The sequence below is a fragment of the Drosophila simulans genome, chromosome 2L, assembly GCF_016746395.2.
Source record: "Drosophila simulans strain w501 chromosome 2L, Prin_Dsim_3.1, whole genome shotgun sequence".
NCBI lineage: Eukaryota > Metazoa > Arthropoda > Insecta > Diptera > Drosophilidae > Drosophila > Drosophila simulans.
Window position 1 is genome coordinate 22,614,412 of NC_052520.2, and position 17,215 is coordinate 22,631,626.

The 17,215-nt window shown below is 36.8% G+C and overlaps 1 protein-coding gene across 4 annotated transcripts in view; it reads right to left on the minus strand.

The window, feature by feature from the left end:
• Positions 1–17,215, minus strand: part of LOC6739590 (scavenger receptor class B member 1) — a 112,844-nt gene that overhangs the window by 73,555 nt on the left and 22,074 nt on the right. For 3 of the 4 annotated variants that reach the window (XM_039293049.2, XM_039293055.1, XR_005543874.1), the window contains exons 2-4: positions 2,797–2,888; positions 2,586–2,746; positions 2,387–2,531 (exon numbers count right to left, since the gene is read on the minus strand). In XM_039293049.2, coding sequence (XP_039148983.1) covers positions 2,387–2,531; positions 2,586–2,746; positions 2,797–2,888 — 398 coding nt within the window. The remainder of the gene's footprint in view (positions 1–2,386; positions 2,532–2,585; positions 2,747–2,796; positions 2,889–17,215) is intronic. The other variant, XM_039293054.2, reaches the window with a different exon arrangement.

Genomic DNA, 17,215 nt, shown 5'->3' on the forward strand with positions numbered 1-17,215 from the left:
GTTTAAGTTTAACTATTGTAGACATCGGAAAATATGAATTTATTGTTATAATTTAGATACATGCCTAAAGTTTATATTTATATTTTTTTGAAGATGGAATCTGATAGGTGACGTCCCCCATTCTCCATACATTGCGCAAACCGATTTCTAGCGTTTGTTTGATCATCATGAAGAATTATTCTCACAGAACGATCGGATAGTCCAAGGGCAGACGCGTGTTTGCGCGCAGAACGCTGTGGAGATCGCAATATTGACGCTCTCACCTCTTCAATGTTCTCAGGTGATCTAACGGGTAGAGGGACTCCAGTTCTTCGTTTTGTCGCACTTGCAGTTTGCCTGAATGTATTTAGTAATTTATTTAATTACTAAATTAATTACGCTTTAATTTAATAAATTAAAGCGATTTCGAAATGCACACTGTGTTTTAATAATCGAACATCCAATTGAAAAGTAGGCCTCAACGGCAAAGACACTCTCCTTACTATTCCAACGCATTCAGTCGCCAAAGCGTGTCGTGACAAAATTTTGCAGTAGCCCCTCTTGAACGGGACCCCTAGCGATCCGCTATGACTCAACTAACTGAATGGCGCTCATTTAAAAAAAGGAAGTTATGCTGCCGCACCCTGTACAAAAGAAATCGTGCATTATGATTAAAGAGTTTTTATACACTCTCGAAGCAGTTTAAAGCAATGTCTTAATCAATGTCTTAAATCATATCATAACAGATGGCCTAGTCCCAGTAAGTTTCGTTCGATAACCAGCAAACTCTCACACTTAACTGGACGCATAAACATGGTTTTTGAGTGAACCCACATAAGACTGAGCGAGTGCTGATTATCCAAAAATATAAGGTAGCTGATATAAATCCTTAATACAAGCTAGGAATTTTACTAGAAAAGGATTAAAAAGCATTCGTGAGCTATCTGCAAATTGCGGTCTAGATAATAGGGAGTTACAGCGACTTCTGAAAATATGGCTGAGCAAGGGAGGAACCGGAGACTCAATTATCTAGTTCATATTTCTGGGGACGTGGTCAAACAAACAAGCAAAACAAGAGAGAATGCTATAGTCGAGTTCCCCGACTATCAGATACCCGTTACTCAGCAAGTGTGAATGCGAACGCGAAATTTCATCATTTTTCTGGGATATCGATAGATATTGCGGAATAAAATTAAAACAAATTTAAAAATTGTTCAAAAGTGAGGCTTGACTGGCTTGGCGGCTTTAGGTCGTCAGAGCGTGGCAAAAGTTTTTTGGAAAATCGATAGAAATTTAAATTTTAGAGTTAGAGTTAGAGTGGGCGTAACAAAATTTTTTTTTTTTGCAATTAAACTAGGAAAAAATATTGTCAACTTGCGCTACGTCTCTGTCTTTAGAATCTGTATGCTGAATCTCAACCTTCTAGCTTTTTTAGTTCCGAGAGCTCGACGGACAGACGGACAGACGGACATGCTGGATCGACTCGGCTATTGATCCTGATCAAGAATATATATACTTCATATAGTCGGAAACGCTTCTAAAATATCTAAATATCTATGTTGTCAACTGTTTGTCAATAATGAGTGTTTTTTTGTTTTGAGTTTTTATTAGCTATATTATTATGTATTGCTTTTGAACGACTGTGTTTTACTGGATTCACCGAAATTGGCATCGATGCTCATGCATGGGTAACAAAAGCGAATGTTGAGTTAATTGCAGAGCGAACAGCAGTACTAGAATAAGAGAGAGAGATGCTCACGCAGCTAGGGTGACGTATTTATGTTATGTTATAAATACCCTGCGCATCATCCGGTAGATTAGCGCCCCTTGAGGAAAAAAAATCTTTGATGTGGATAACTGTGTAAGCTAGAGTTTTTGAAATTTTGTTCATTCAAAAGTTGAATTCCATAAATGAATTTGTTTTTTATAGATTTTTATTTAAAGAAAATTAAAAACAATCAATAACGAGGTAAATCAAAATTGGGTCTTCAGTATAGCGTCCCCTACGGTAATTTAAGTTTCTTCGACTCATTTTCTATGTGATATTCGACCATTTGGATGAGTAAATTAAATATATAGGGCATATAAAGACTCAGCACACTCATACAATGACATGTATTTATAATGACATGAAATTATAATCTGCTACAGTTTTCTGTAGCTTCAAAAAACTCAATAGCAAAGTCAAACGAGCAAAGCTACCTAATGGGACCTGTGGTGTGGATCCGTATAGGAAATGCATGCCTTAAGAGTGTCTGGGTAGATAGAAAGTTGGTAATCAAGTTACATATATTTTCTAAAAGTTTTTAACACAAGGTTTTATTAAATATTAAATATGTATTTATAAATATATATTTATTAAATATATTATAAATTATTAAATATTACTTATACAATAAATACTCACCAGCATGGCAATGTTGAGCATTACAACCTCATCGTCCTCACGACAGTTCCCAGACATTTCCTCCTGCCAGACTAAGGGATGACTGGGAGTGCTGGACATGGTGTTGTTCGCATTGAACGTTACATTCTCATGGGTCATTATCTCTCTAAAAGCCATAATTAATTATTGGTATTAATTATTTACTTTACACCTAACTTACTTATAAACATAGGGACCAACTTGTTCGACTCTAAGCTGCTCGCGACCCGCTAAAAACGCGTTGGCATTGGTTATGTTGAACAAATATATCTTAATATACAGATCGACTGGAGGCTGGGCCCACAGATTAAAGATCTCACCTCCCTCTGTCATGATTAACTTCTGCAAGAAGAAAGTTAGAGTAAATGTGTAAAAAGTCGTTTGTGTCTTACCCATTTAAATATCAAATCATATGGTTCCAAAACTTTAATCAGTGTAGCTGTTATAATAGCCAAAAATCCGATGACTAGAAGTATAAATAAGCCTGTAAAACACATAATTAATTAGATTGTAAGGCTCGCTTACGTTTATTGCTTTAAAATTAAATTATTTAATGAGTTCGTAATCACTTGAAATAATAATTATAATTTAAGTGCCTTTATAATACAATAATTTAACCGTAACTGTTACCAACTTGACTGTTGTTTTTATACCCGATACTCGTAGAGTAAAATGATATACTAGCCCCGTTGAAAAGTATACACGAGGCAGAAGGAAGCCTTTTCGACTATATAAAGCATATATATTCTAGACCAGGATCAATAGCCGAGTCGATCTGGCCATGTCCGTCGTCCGTATGATCGTCGAGATCTCAGTAACATTAAAAGCTACAAGGTTAAGATTCAGCATATAGATTCTAGAGACTTTGGCGCAAAGAATGTTTGTTGACCTATGTTGCCACACCAACTCTAACGCCTACGCCCTTTTGAACAATGTGTTGATATTTTTTCACATTTATATTAGTCTTGTAAATTTATACCGATCTTCCAGAAAACTTTTTGCCTCTCCCACTCCAACGCCCTAAAGCCGCCAAACAAATCACGCCCACACTTTTGAACAATTTTTAATTTGTTCTCATTTTATTCCGCAATATCTATCGATATCCCAGAAAATGAAATGCATTCACAATAGCTGAGTAAGCGGAATCTGATAGTCAGGGAAATCGACTGTAGCATTTTCTCTTGTTTTAACTTTATATTTCGAATTTATAATAATAACGGTCCCGAATTAATAAAATGGAAGAGAAAAAACAAAATCTTGGCGGAATTCGTTTCTACTTTAATTGTAAAAATATTTAATTAATACTAGATTCTTATTACATTATCTATTATGTTAAAATATAGGCTTCTCCGAGCGTATAGTTATAGTATATAAGATATGACTTAAAGATGGACGCGGCAAGGTAGTTGCCCGCGAACTCCTCCGCCTGCACCGTTGTTGCAGGGGGATGTCAACGTGGCACGTTGCTGCCCACAACACAGTCACCTCGTTGTCGCCTCTGTAGCTGCGGTGTGGTGCAGAGTGCGGATCGGGATCAGGTGGTGTCCACGATCGGTGACTATAGCTGAAGTGACCAACTGGAATAAGCCGGTAGCAGGGTCGTAGCTCCGACTTGATATTCACGGCAGTTATTTTACGATAACGTCACTTTATTTCGGATGTCAGATCAGAACTAAATAATACAAAGAGAGAAGGCTTAAGATTACCCTATCTCGCGCAGATCACGGCCGCCGACCAGCATCCGAAGTATAGCGTCGTTCGTCGTCACACGCAGCTTTTCCTGATGTTACTTGGTAACTTATATATATATACAATGTTTTCACATAATAAGCACTGTCCATAGAAATAAGAATATGATGAGTGGCAAAACCGTATACCATCATTATCCCATTATCATTATACCATCATTATCCCAGGCGGACGATCTCGCGTCCGAAATAATTTTAACAAAGGGGCAATAGGTGACATATTAATATAATCAGTACTTTCGGAAGAAATAAGAACATGCAGAGTGGCGAATCCCACGCAATGTACACAATCGAACTGTGTAAACGGTATACAATCAATATCCCAAGCGGGAGATCTCGCTCCAGAAATAATCTAAACAATAGGGCAGTATAAGAAAGACTTTTGTCACTAACATTAAGTTTTAAGATGAGATCAAAAGAATTAAGACGCGAAAACTAACACTCCGATATTTTTTTATTTCTTAGCGTTGTCCTTAGTTAACTGACGGGACTCAAAATATAACAACTATTTTACTATATATATTCTCCTTCGCCACACACCACCCTCAATTGTTGCTAAGTGTTTATTTTTAAAATCTTGACCCACCTTCTTTGATAACCACGATTTTAATACCTTCTATGACCTGCTATGATATAAGCCAAAACAATTTCAACCAGAGATAAGGACATACTTAAGAGTAGTGATCGGCACGCTCTACCGGCCCACGGTAAGATTTATCTCTGCTGCGGCAGAAAATGATATAATTTCTATTCAGTCGTCAAATAAGAACTGCCCAGTCGGAAGGGACCGCGTTGAAAAAAAAAAATTATTCTAGGTTAATTCTTTTCTAAAAAACAAGAAAGAAAATTGTTTCCACAACAAACAATTCGCATCGAGCTTCAAATAGTGCGGTCTTGTGTATTCCCTGTGATCCGTAAATATACAATAAATTTGAAGGGAAAAGTTAATAATTACAAATAATTTACGAAAAAAAAATTAGCGAAACGTGATGTAGAATAATTGTGCATTTCGTTTAATTTGTAGATCTATTACACTTCAAAGCAAACTAAAACAATGAGTCAAGTTGAAATTCGCGCTCAACCTGAAAAATAGCAAGACGAACAACGCTTACTTCTCATTTGTATATTCGTCATAACGTCATAACTTTACACTTGGAGCCATTTAAGTTTAGTATGTTATCACGGCACCAAATTTGAAAGCTATGTAGGTCGAATTTTAAGCCGAGTTTGTCCGAGATCCCTCACCGACGAGGGAAGTCGGCTGGGGGTTGTAGGCCCCACGTTGAAAAACCACGAATTAATGGGCAGATACACCAGCATTTTTCAAGCTGAAGTCTGTGCTATTGGACGCTGTGCGGAGTTTAATCTGCAAAGGAACTATCGTGGCAAGGACATTGCTATACTGTCTGATAGTCAAGCAGCCATAAAGGCGCTCAGCAAAGCTAAGATAACATCTAAGCTAGTAAATGAAGTGAGGACAGCCCTAGACAAACTGGGAGCTGTCAACAAACTCACAATTAGGTGGGTCCCGGGACACAACAACATCCCGGGAAATGAGCTAGCGGACAACCTAGCCAGGAAAGGGGCAGAGAACCCTCTAATTGGGCCCGAACCATTCTGTGGTGTTGGACACCACAGAGTACTGGGCTTACTTAAGTCAATAGAGGAAGAAAAAGGTCTGTCCTTCTGGAAACACCTACCAGGACTTAGGCAGTCTAAGATTCTCCTTCGTAAATATAACCACAAAAGATTCAAGTCCTTAATGACACACGGGAAAAACACCGTGCGCATTTTAACTGGCCTTCTTACGGGGCAATGCCGACTTCGCAGTCATTTGCATAAGATTGGCATTGCAGACAGTGGACTCTGTCGCTTCTGTTGCATGGAGGAGGGGAGCTCTGCACATATTAAATGTGACTGCACGGCGCTTTCCATCAGGAGGAACAGACTCCTGGGCATGTATGTAGTCCCACGGGAAACATTTGCAGCCCTGAACCTTAAGAAAATTCTGGCATTTATACAGTGCATTGGACTTCAGGGCAATCTTTGACTCATGAAGGGATACAAAAGATCCGACTGGGTCGCAGTTCACATACAAACCCACTTGATAATAATAATTGTCCGAGATAGTTTGGCCGAGATATGTCCTTATACTGAAGGTATAATTTAACATCGTCTGTGTACATAAGTTCAAAAGAATGTTTTATTACTAAAGGAAGGTCCTTAATAAAAAAAAGGTAAAAAGAAGCGGACCAAGGTGGCTCCCTTGTGGGACACCGGATGTCACTCGGAGAATAGAAGATAGAGAATTTTTAAAGAGGACTTTTTGCGTCCTGTCATTCAGATAACTTGAAATTCAATTAAGAAGGAAATTGGCTTTAAATGGTTAGGTGTTGTTGATCTGCGTTCCATGAAACCGTGTTGGCAAGGTGATCAAATTGTCCTAGAAAGGAACTGCAAATGAGGAGTGACATCATTTTAATTTTGCATTAAAGAATGATTATCTTTTAAATATAGGTGATATGATTTTTGTTAAAATGGTCAAAACCGTCATTTAGTAGACGAACCGTTTGGATAGAGATGATCAGCTTAAGTTATTTAGAAAGACATAATTTCAAGAAAAATATAAATATTGCATATGAAAAGCAGACGGCTCAGTTCAATTTGTCAACACGGCCAATTATCTATAAAGTGGGGCCCCAACCCATAGAGGAAATTTCACTAAGAGTAATTTCACTAAAGCCCGTATAAGCGAACAGCAAGAAATTCTTATTACCAATTAGGAGATTAACAAGGTCAGATCCTTAACAGATGTATTTGAAGCTTCGCCCATAGATAAATAAAATTTGTGTTAAATTCCTTATATCAAGAACTATTTCACTTTGTCAGATCAAACAAGATTTAGAACGCGGAAAAAAATGACTAAGTGGTTAGGTGATTTTTTTAAAGTCATCTAAACTCGCACCAAAACAAACAATCTATATTTAGAGTTCTACCCCTGTCGCCCTTCCAGTGTCAAACTATCTGCAGCGAAGTCACTGAAATGAAGCTTTTAGGGCAAGCTCATGAGTCTACATGAGTCTATAAAATTGACATAGCGGATAATTTAAGTGTTGTTTAAGTTTAACTATTGTAGACATCGGAAAATATGAATTTATTGTTATAATTTAGATACATGCCTAAAGTTTATATTTATATTTTTTTGAAGATGGAATCTGATAGGTGACGTCCCCCATTCTCCATACATTGCGCAAACCGATTTCTAGCGTTTGTTTGATCATCATGAAGAATTATTCTCACAGAACGATCGGATAGTCCAAGGGCAGACGCGTGTTTGCGCGCAGAACGCTGTGGAGATCGCAATATTGACGCTCTCACCTCTTCAATGTTCTCAGGTGATCTAACGGGTAGAGGGACTCCAGTTCTTCGTTTTGTCGCACTTGCAGTTTGCCTGAATGTATTTAGTAATTTATTTAATTACTAAATTAATTACGCTTTAATTTAATAAATTAAAGCGATTTCGAAATGCACACTGTGTTTTAATAATCGAACATCCAATTGAAAAGTAGGCCTCAACGGCAAAGACACTCTCCTCACTATTCCAACCCATGATGGCGACTGAAGCGTGTCGTGACAAAACTTTGCAGTAGCCCTCTTGTTGTTAAATTTTTGACAGATTTCTACTATGCTAGTTTCAGTTAAATTCCCACTGTACTGTCGAGCAGCTCCATCGAGTCGTCGAGCAAATTCTGACTGCCTACGACAGTAAGGAATATTGTAACAGCCTCTTCTTGGACATTCGAGAAGCGTTTGATCGAGTGTGGCACATTGGACTCCAACTGAAAATCAAGCAGACGCTGCCTGCTCCATATTTTGGGTTGCTAAAATCGTACCTGGAAGGAAGGAGGTTCGCTGTGCGCTTTCATTCAGCAATTTCCACCGAGCACAACGTGGCAGCTGGTGTTCCACAAGGTAGTGTCCTCGGCCCCCTGCTCTACTGCCTGTATAGCCACGACATGCCGTAGCCAGATGTAAGCCTTTACGGGAAATCTATGTTGGCCACATTTGCCGATGACGTGTGCCTCACCTACAGGTCCCGATGCGAGCACGACGCAGCCGATGGTATCCAGGACTTTGCATACCGGTTCTCGGAATGGGCAAGACGATGGAATATTGGCATCAATAGCAGTAAATCCAACAACGTCTGCTTTACTTTAAAGCGGAGAACGCCACCGCCCGTCTACATCGAGGAAGTCCCCGTACCACAGCCGAACGCAGCAAAGTACCTTGGAGTGCTTCTGGATCGCAGACTCACATTTTCCAAGCATGTGACCGACATCAGAACGCGCCTACGTGCTAAGGTGGCGAAGCACTACTGGCTACTTTCTTCGCGCAGTAAATTGTCGCTATCCAACAAACTGACAATTTACAAACAGATCTTAGCACCAAACTGGAAGTATGGGTGCCAAATCTGGGGCTTAGCATGCGACAGCCACATCAAAAGGATCCAGGCTATTCAAAATAAGGTAGCAAGACTCACCACCGGCTGCGAGTGGTTTGTTCGAAACACCACCCTGCATAGAGACCTGAAACTCGCAACGGTATTTGACGAAATAAACAAGCACTCGAGCAGATACCATGACAGGCTGGAGCACCACGGAAATCGGCTGGCCAGCGCTCTAAACAGATCTCGCCCACCAAGGAGGCTCAATAGAAGGCAACCGAGGGATCTCATTACCCGATCTCCTTTGACAAGGGTCCGCAGAAGCTGACGCTTATCTTAAATCCTAAATCCTATTTGTTATATGTGATTGTTATGTAATTGTAGTTAAATTACTGTAAATTTGAAAAAGCTAACTATAGTTAGCCGGCGAGCCCAAATGGGCTGAATTAATAGATAAGAAGGACACAAAGGGGCTTCAAGACTTCCCCGTATGCCTTAATAAATAAATTAAGAAAAAAAAAAAAAAAAAAAAAAAAATTTAAAATTATATTTGTCTCAACATATTTAATCATTTCTTTTGAGGGGACTTGAATGAAATTGCGAATTGGATTTATACTTTTAATTATGTTTGTGATGCAATCATATTTTATTTTTTCATTTTTTTGATTAAAGATTTTATTTTTATTTTCGAAGTTAGACTTATGGTCTGAGTAATCCAACTGGTATCCCTTTTGATCAGGATGAGGGATAATTTTAATTGTGTTGTTCAGTGTTTGGTTAATGGGTATGTGCGATATGATTAGTAATTCGTTGTCTTTGGGATTCATCCAAGTTGATGTTTTAATGAGTAGTATGTTTTAACTGTTAACGATATTTAATTTGTCGTAAGCAAGTAGTTTTGGGTTGAACATAGTTCATTTCATGAAGTTGAAAAGGCACTCGATCATTCTCATCAACGTTTAATAGTCCACGCATCTGTCTATTTTTTTGGTGGATAGTTATTCCGTTTAATTCTTTTAGTAATTTACTATACAGATATTTCATCCGGGGTGTGTAATTTATCTGTTAATTTCAGATAAATTAATTTTTAGGCAATGATGTTCAAATGCTGATAGTATTTGAATTGGTTTACTTGTAAGAAGAAGATAGCCGTGATTGGTGTCAATGTTGTTTATTTGAATTTGTAACATCATCATTATACGCCAGATTCCTTTGAAATTGGGACTTTATTAAACGTGTTCTTTTTCATAAACTGTGTTTTATAGTAATGAGTGACTCTATTTCGATTTGTGATTTTATAATGATCGGAGTCTATTTGTTCTACATTTTCGTTTGCTTTAATTGGGTTTTCCAATTTTCCCTTCTGTAGAGGACCTTTTCTAAATCGAGTGTCTATATCAAATTCATGTCTGTTACTATTTTTTTTTCTATTCTATATTCTATAATTTTTTGAGTGTCTAAAATTGGTCGACCAGAGAAAAGAAAAATGTGAGCAGGGGTCTGTCCAGCAGTGTTTTGCTTAGTTTTGTGATTGTATATGCGAAGAATAGTTTCAATTTTGCTTAGTTTAGCTTCCTTATCGTTAGATGAATTAATTATTCGAACTTTTTCATTTATTGTTTTATGTAACCTTTCTATATGTGCAACTCCTTTCGAGCCATCGCTTAAGGGCTAAGCTGGAGAATGCGCCGTCTCTATCTGCTTTTAATAATATGGGCTTGCCTAATTGATTAAAAATTCGCATTAATGCATTTCTACACTCTATCCAATCTTTTGTTTTAATTTGTTCACTACAACTAATGTAGTGTTTGCCTTCAGATGAACATGACATTTAGTCTATTACAAATTTATCTCGACAGTGTTCAGGATTTGGTGTGATTTTGAAAGGCATTTTCGTATTTCTGTGCTCTGTTTTGGTCAAGTTACACAAGTTGCATTCATTTATTATGTTTTGAATTAGAGGTTGACAATTTGGAAAATAGTGGCTTTCTTTAAATAACTTTGTCATTTTTTCAATACCGGGGTGCAACAATTTTTCATGTGATTACAATAAGATTTCTTTAAATTCTGCATATGAATGCACATCCTTTAATAAGTTGAGACTACGAATAATCTTTGTGTAGTTGGTTTAATGATTTCTTTGTGTGCTGCTTGTATAAGTTCAAAATCTGCATCACTCATAATATACATGGTAATGTATTTGTAAATTAAATGGTCAAGCAAAAATTGCTTTGCTCTTTCTCCTGTCTTTTTATGTGAAGACAGAAGATAGTAGTAATTGATTTACCGACATAGGTTGACTTTTCTACTTTATTTTGATCTGTTTTAACGAATATGATTTGCTTTTAAAAATATTTATTGGTTTTTCTTTTAAATTAATAAGCTCATTATTGTCATCCTCTGCACTATGCAGGGTGACGTTGCTATAATGATTCTCTTCAATTTTGATTCGTGACAATGCATCAGAAACTACGTTCTGTTTGCCCTTAATATAGTCGATAGTAAACTGAAATTCTTGTAATTTAGTTCTCCATCTTTGGAGTTTAGCATTTGGTTCTTTTAATGTATGTATCCATCTAAGAGGTTGATGGTCGCTAGCTATTTCGAATTGTCGTCCAAGTAAGTAGTGGCGCAAAGTTTTAGTTGCCCATACTATGGCGAGTAATTCCTTTTCTATCACACAGTAATTTAATTCGTGTTCAGTAAGAGTTCTGCTAATGAAAGATATTGGATGACCGTTTTGGGAGAGAACGGCACCAAGGGCTACGTTATTAGCATCTGTGGTAAAGACGAATTTTTTTTCAAAATCAGGAAGTTGTAAAATTGGTTCGCTTATTATCAAGGCTTTTAGTTTCTCAAATGCATCTAAATAATTTTGATTTTTTGTGTCTATTTTCATTCCTTTTTTTAGACATTGTGTCAGAGGTTTTGCTATGTCAGCGTAATTAGGGATAAATTTGCGGTAATATCCGGTTAGTCCTAGGAATACTCTAATCTCGTTATTTTAGTTGGAATTGGGTATGAAACTATAGATTTTACTTTAAGAGGGTTTGGTTTAATTCCATTCGGAGTTACAATATGACCAAGAAAACTGTCTTTTTTTTTTTAGAATTTAGAATGAATGTTATTCATGCACCTTTGAAATGTTGCGGGTGCGTTTCTGAGACCAAATGGCATCCGGACGTATTCGTTGTCCGCTCTTGGTGGAGAATGCAGTTTTCTGAATTGAGTCTGGGTCCATTTCTATTTGGTGGAAGCCTTTCGCTAGATCTATTGTTGTAAAATTTTCACATTGTCCTAGTTTTCCAGGTATTTCATCTATGTTTGGCCTTGGATATCTATCTGGAATTGTTATTGTGTTCAACTTTCTAAAGTCATTTACAACTCTGTACTTCTGTTCACCCAAAGCGTCAAGTTTTTTTGGATACTACCCAAGTGGGGCTATTATATAGTGAATTACTTTCTCTAATTAAACCTTGCATAAGCATTTCGTGTACCTGATTTTCTACTTCTATTTCATGCATATGAGCAAGTGGATATTGCTTAGAATAAATAGGAGAATTGTGTGTTGTGTTTATTACGTGTTTTATTGTATTAGTGAATGTTAAATGATCTCCTTCTTGATATTAAAGATTCTTGAATTTATTTAATAATATTTTTAATTTAGAACTTTCCTCTTCATTTAGATGATTTAATCGAAACAATTTAAAATCTATTTTTTTTTATGAAAGTTGGAATTAATTTCTCATCTGATATTGGTATTTTTCGTTTTTGAATGTAAAAAGAAAGATTTTTATTTGGGTCTGAATTAATTAATGGGTATACTTTATCATAAATTGAAACTGTGAAATTTTTATAATTTATAATGGATTGTCCATCATTGAGTAATTTTCTGTCAATTAATAAATCATAATCTTCTGAGAAATCATGTAGATAAAATTGTTCAGGCCTGTTACAAGTATTGTTAATGGGTTAGGTAATAGACTTGTTTATTATTATGGCTAAAACTTTGCATTTAGTGTTTTGAATTGGGAGACTAAAGAAATTTTCTCTCATCATGTTAATGGTCGATCCTGTGTCTATGAGGCATTTGTATTTATGACCTTTGTGTGTTATCTCTATGTATTGGTGTTGGCCGAGGCTGGTAACCGAAAGTTCTCGTTAGATTGAGAAATATTTTCATTTAATTGTGATGGCGTTGTAAGTTGGTTAATGTCAGCCTGGGTTTGGTATGGATTGTAGTCAAGAAGTTCTTGTTCATAAAAGTGTTGAATACAGTTTGGGTCAGTTGGTTCATATTCTTGTCCGTCTTGTAGTCTAAGTTCGTCGATAGACATTCTTGATTGATCGCTGTCAGCTGGTCTAGGACGTTTAATAAGTTGTTTAATGTTGAAATTGGGGTTATTAGTTATAGTTTGTTGCTTTTGTGGAAATGGATTCCTATTAAAATTAGGTTGTGGGTTTGCAAATCTAGTTGCACCAAATTGATTTTGTCCAGGTCTCATGGGTGATCTGTTGAACATTCGTCGTTGTTCAGTTTGCATGAGTGGATATTGTGATTGAATGGGTGGATACTGGTATGGATTAGGAAAAGGCTTGTTGTTGATATGGTGGATATCTGGATTGATAGTAAGTTTGGAAGTTTGGGTTTATTTTACTTGTATTTGCATGGAAAGTATTATTTTCAATTTTAGTTTAAATATTTTTTTTTCGAAATTTTGCTTCATATAAACATTTGCGTGTTCTTCATAAATCCCCTCATTTTGTGCTATGTTAATTAAGGTTCTTAAATCGGGAATTTCATGATGAGCCAAAATACAGAACAAATTAGTAGTTAATTTTGAATAAATGCCTTAATAGAGTCCCTAATTGCTTGCAAATAAATGATGAGGTCGGTATTATTACCTTCTAGATGTAGTTTAGCTATTAAGAGTTGACGCCTACTCCTCGCAGAATGCTCGTAAATTTCCTTTATATGGTGTCTCTCGGAAATTTTCCAGAAGTTTGAAATTTGGCGTTTGGGGTTTGTATTTAACAATTAACCCTGACCTCAAGCTGAGTCAGTCCTCGATGTTTATTACTTGTCAATCTATGTTTCGTTCTACAGCTCCGAGTAAAATGCGTGGTTGTCGCTGGTCGTTAGTTGGGTAGAGTTCTAGGATGTAATCCACTCTATCTTACGTTCATTAAAGCGCTGATGGATCTCCATTAAATGGGAAAATGTCTTTGAGCTGTCTTCGCGCTTCACTTAGGTTGTTTTCGTTTAGGGTTACGAGTTGTGGTGCGGCAATCTTAGGTTGTTCCATTTTGTATTTTGTTTTAGTTTTATTTCGATAGAGTTTATTAAGTTTTCACGTTTTATTCTTCTGGACTTTTTTATTGTTTTAATTTTTGCTTTGCTTATTTGGTAGCTTACTTGAAAAAATGTTTACTTTTCTAAAATTTTATTATTTGTAATGTTTCTCTCCCCTGCCGTTGGACTTATGGAATGAATTTTATATGGGGACTTTCTTTGTTTTCTTCTACTTTATTGGGCAAACCGAAATGGATTTAAAATCCAAGTTGAAGTAACGAAAATCACAAGCGTAATTGTTCACGTCTACCGTATTATAAAAGTTAGTTTATTTTCCACTCGCGGTTCTTTTCTTGTTCGGATACCGACTGCGCCAGTAAAATAGTTTTTGTTTTGACTCAAATAAATTATCCGTATTTGAACGAAGATCAACGCCGAAATAAATAAAAACTTCGAATGAATCCGCTTTGTGTTTTTATTAATTGAATGTCGGCTTAAGACTGAAACAAATGGTGTGAGAAAATCTTAGATTTACTGGGTTAGTGGGGTTAAGGGGTTTACTGGATCTGCGCGAGAGCGCTTCTTGCTTCTGCTTATGTGCATACATATGGAACAAGAATTCTTATGTAGTACGTGGTTATGTGCCTGCCTAGTGGCTGGGTTTTGGTTACGGCTTGAGTGGATGCGCAATATCGGGAAATGTTTGTTTATTTAAGGAGGAATCGATACGGCGGACCACCGCGGTCGATCTTTTTTATAAGTAAGTTATGATGAAGACATAATTACGTTGCTACATACGTATATTCTTAATCGGGATTAATAGCCCTGTCGATCTTGCTCTGTATCTCCGTATGAACGTCGAGATCTCAGGAACTATAATAGCTAGTATGTTGAGAACAAGCATACAGATTGTAGTGACATAGATGTTTGTTGACCCATGCTGCCACGCCCACTCGAACGCCCACAACACGCTTAAAACTGCCATGCCCATACTTTTAAAAAATGTTTTGATATTTTAAATATTTCATAGTCTTGTAAAATCTATCGGTTTTGCAAGTAAATTTTGGCTCGCCCACAAACCGCCCAAAACGATCACGTACACACTTTTCAACAATTTTTAAATTTGTTCTCATACTATTCCCCAATATCTATCGATATTCCAAAACAATCATAAATTTCGCGTTCGCATATTAACTAACGGGTATCTGATAGTATCTGATAGGTAGGGAACTCGACTATAGCATTCTTTCTTGTTTGTAATAAGAAACGTTTTGTATTCCACAACTGGGAAAGGATACGGCACTCAAACCAAACGTCTTACGTTTAGGACCCGAAGCACAGAAAATTGACACCGTTCCCAAAGTGGAAAAGTCAGTCAGTAAATTGTCAATCGGTGCATAAAACCGATTCAGCAACCAATAAGAAGGATATCAGTTGCACTTATGGACAAAGTAGTCGAGAAATTTGTATTGATATTATTGAGCCAGTAATAGGTCATTCTCTCTTGATATTCCCCATGGAATTTACATTCATAAGGAATGGTGACATCAGGATTTGCATAGATATGAATATAAAGCAAGAGAGAATTATCCACCGCCTGTATTTGAGCCATTAAAGGCGAAATTAAGGGGAGCAGACTACACACGATAAGTCCTAAAAACTTATTGTCATAAGATTGAGCTAGAAGAATCCAGCCGGAACATAACCACGCTCATAACCCCGATTAGGTTAGTCAGGTACAACCAATTTATGTTTGGTGTTAACTCGGCTCCTACAACGTGCAAAAATGTTATAAACGATATCTTTGGGAAAAACGAAAAATTGCTTGACTCAGTACAAAAAGTGAAAGATGTTCTGAAGGTAAACAATGTAATCTTGAATGATGAAAAATGTGTTTGGAAAGCACAGTAAGTTAAATTCTTGTGGTACATTTTATCAGATCCGGAAAAGGTGAAAATGATTCTTTTATTCATAAACCTCAAAAACAAGATGGAAAATCGAAGGTTTTTAAGACGCTACATAGTTTGGCAAATACATCCCCGTCGTACAAAGCAGGAAAAACGGAGATTGCTAAAAAGTTAAATTAAATTTAACTGGGGCGAGAATATGAAGTCCTAGAGCTCTCTTTGGCAAATATTCCGAGATTATTATATTTTAAGCGAAACAATAAAAAAGGATTAATAGCAGATGCCAGTCCAGTTGCGCTAGCATCAGAACTTCTTCCATTCGACACCACCGACGATGCGAAGATTGTTCCGTTTGCAAGCCGTAACTTGTAGAAGTAGAAAAATGGTACCGACTGAGAAAGAGAGCCTGGCTGTAGTGTGGGGAGTCAAGTGATATTTTTATTTAGCCGGACTAGAATTCAAATTGGTGACTGACCAAAAGCCGTTAAAAATTGTCTTTATGAATGATTTTATTCCGACATGCCTTTAAATTGAAAGTAATCTTCAAAGCGGGTAAGGAGAACATTTCGTATGCTCTATCCCGACTATGCGAGTTTCCACCAATTGTATACATTGTCCCTACATCTTAAACATGGGAGAATTGCATTGACCTGTTTGGATGCAATCTTTTGGAATGCTGGTGCATATAACAGCTTCTAACTATTTGTTTCAAATGGAAAATACGTCCTTTGTTTATCGACTATTTTTCCAGATATACGGAGTTAAAATTTGTACAGACATTAACATCGGAATCAGTTGGGGCCATGAACAAATATTTTGTCGTTTCCCAACATATGTGCGGACTGATAACGGAAGACAATATATCAGTACGATATTCGAACAATACTGTAACACGAATGGCATTCAATTAATAAGGACTTCTCCATATTGACCTCAGGCGAATGTTGAGGTTGAAAATATGAATTGATCGTTAGTAAAGACTAAAAAGTGTCCATTGGAACAAATCCAATTTGTTACAAGCAATCAAGGTGTATGTTATTGCACAACTCCACATATCACGACAGGGACCTCCCCTTCCAAAATAATGTTCTGATTGGAGAAAAAATCCCTTATGTGTTAGATATATTGGATGAAGTTCATGATTCGGGAAAAAAGACAACGGCTGCATACGGAAACATAAGGGGAAAGTAGATAATCATAAAAAGAGAGAAGACAAAGATATGGTATTCCTAAAAAGGCTAACACCAAACTTTGATACCACAACATATGAAGTATAAGAGCGTGAAGGCAGCATTGTTAAAGTGTCAGGTGTTACCCCCAATTCTCGTAACGAATGCTTGACACTTACGAATGCTAGACACTTAAAAAACTTTCAGATGCCAACCACAGAGATACCATGTCAACACCCTATGGAAGAAA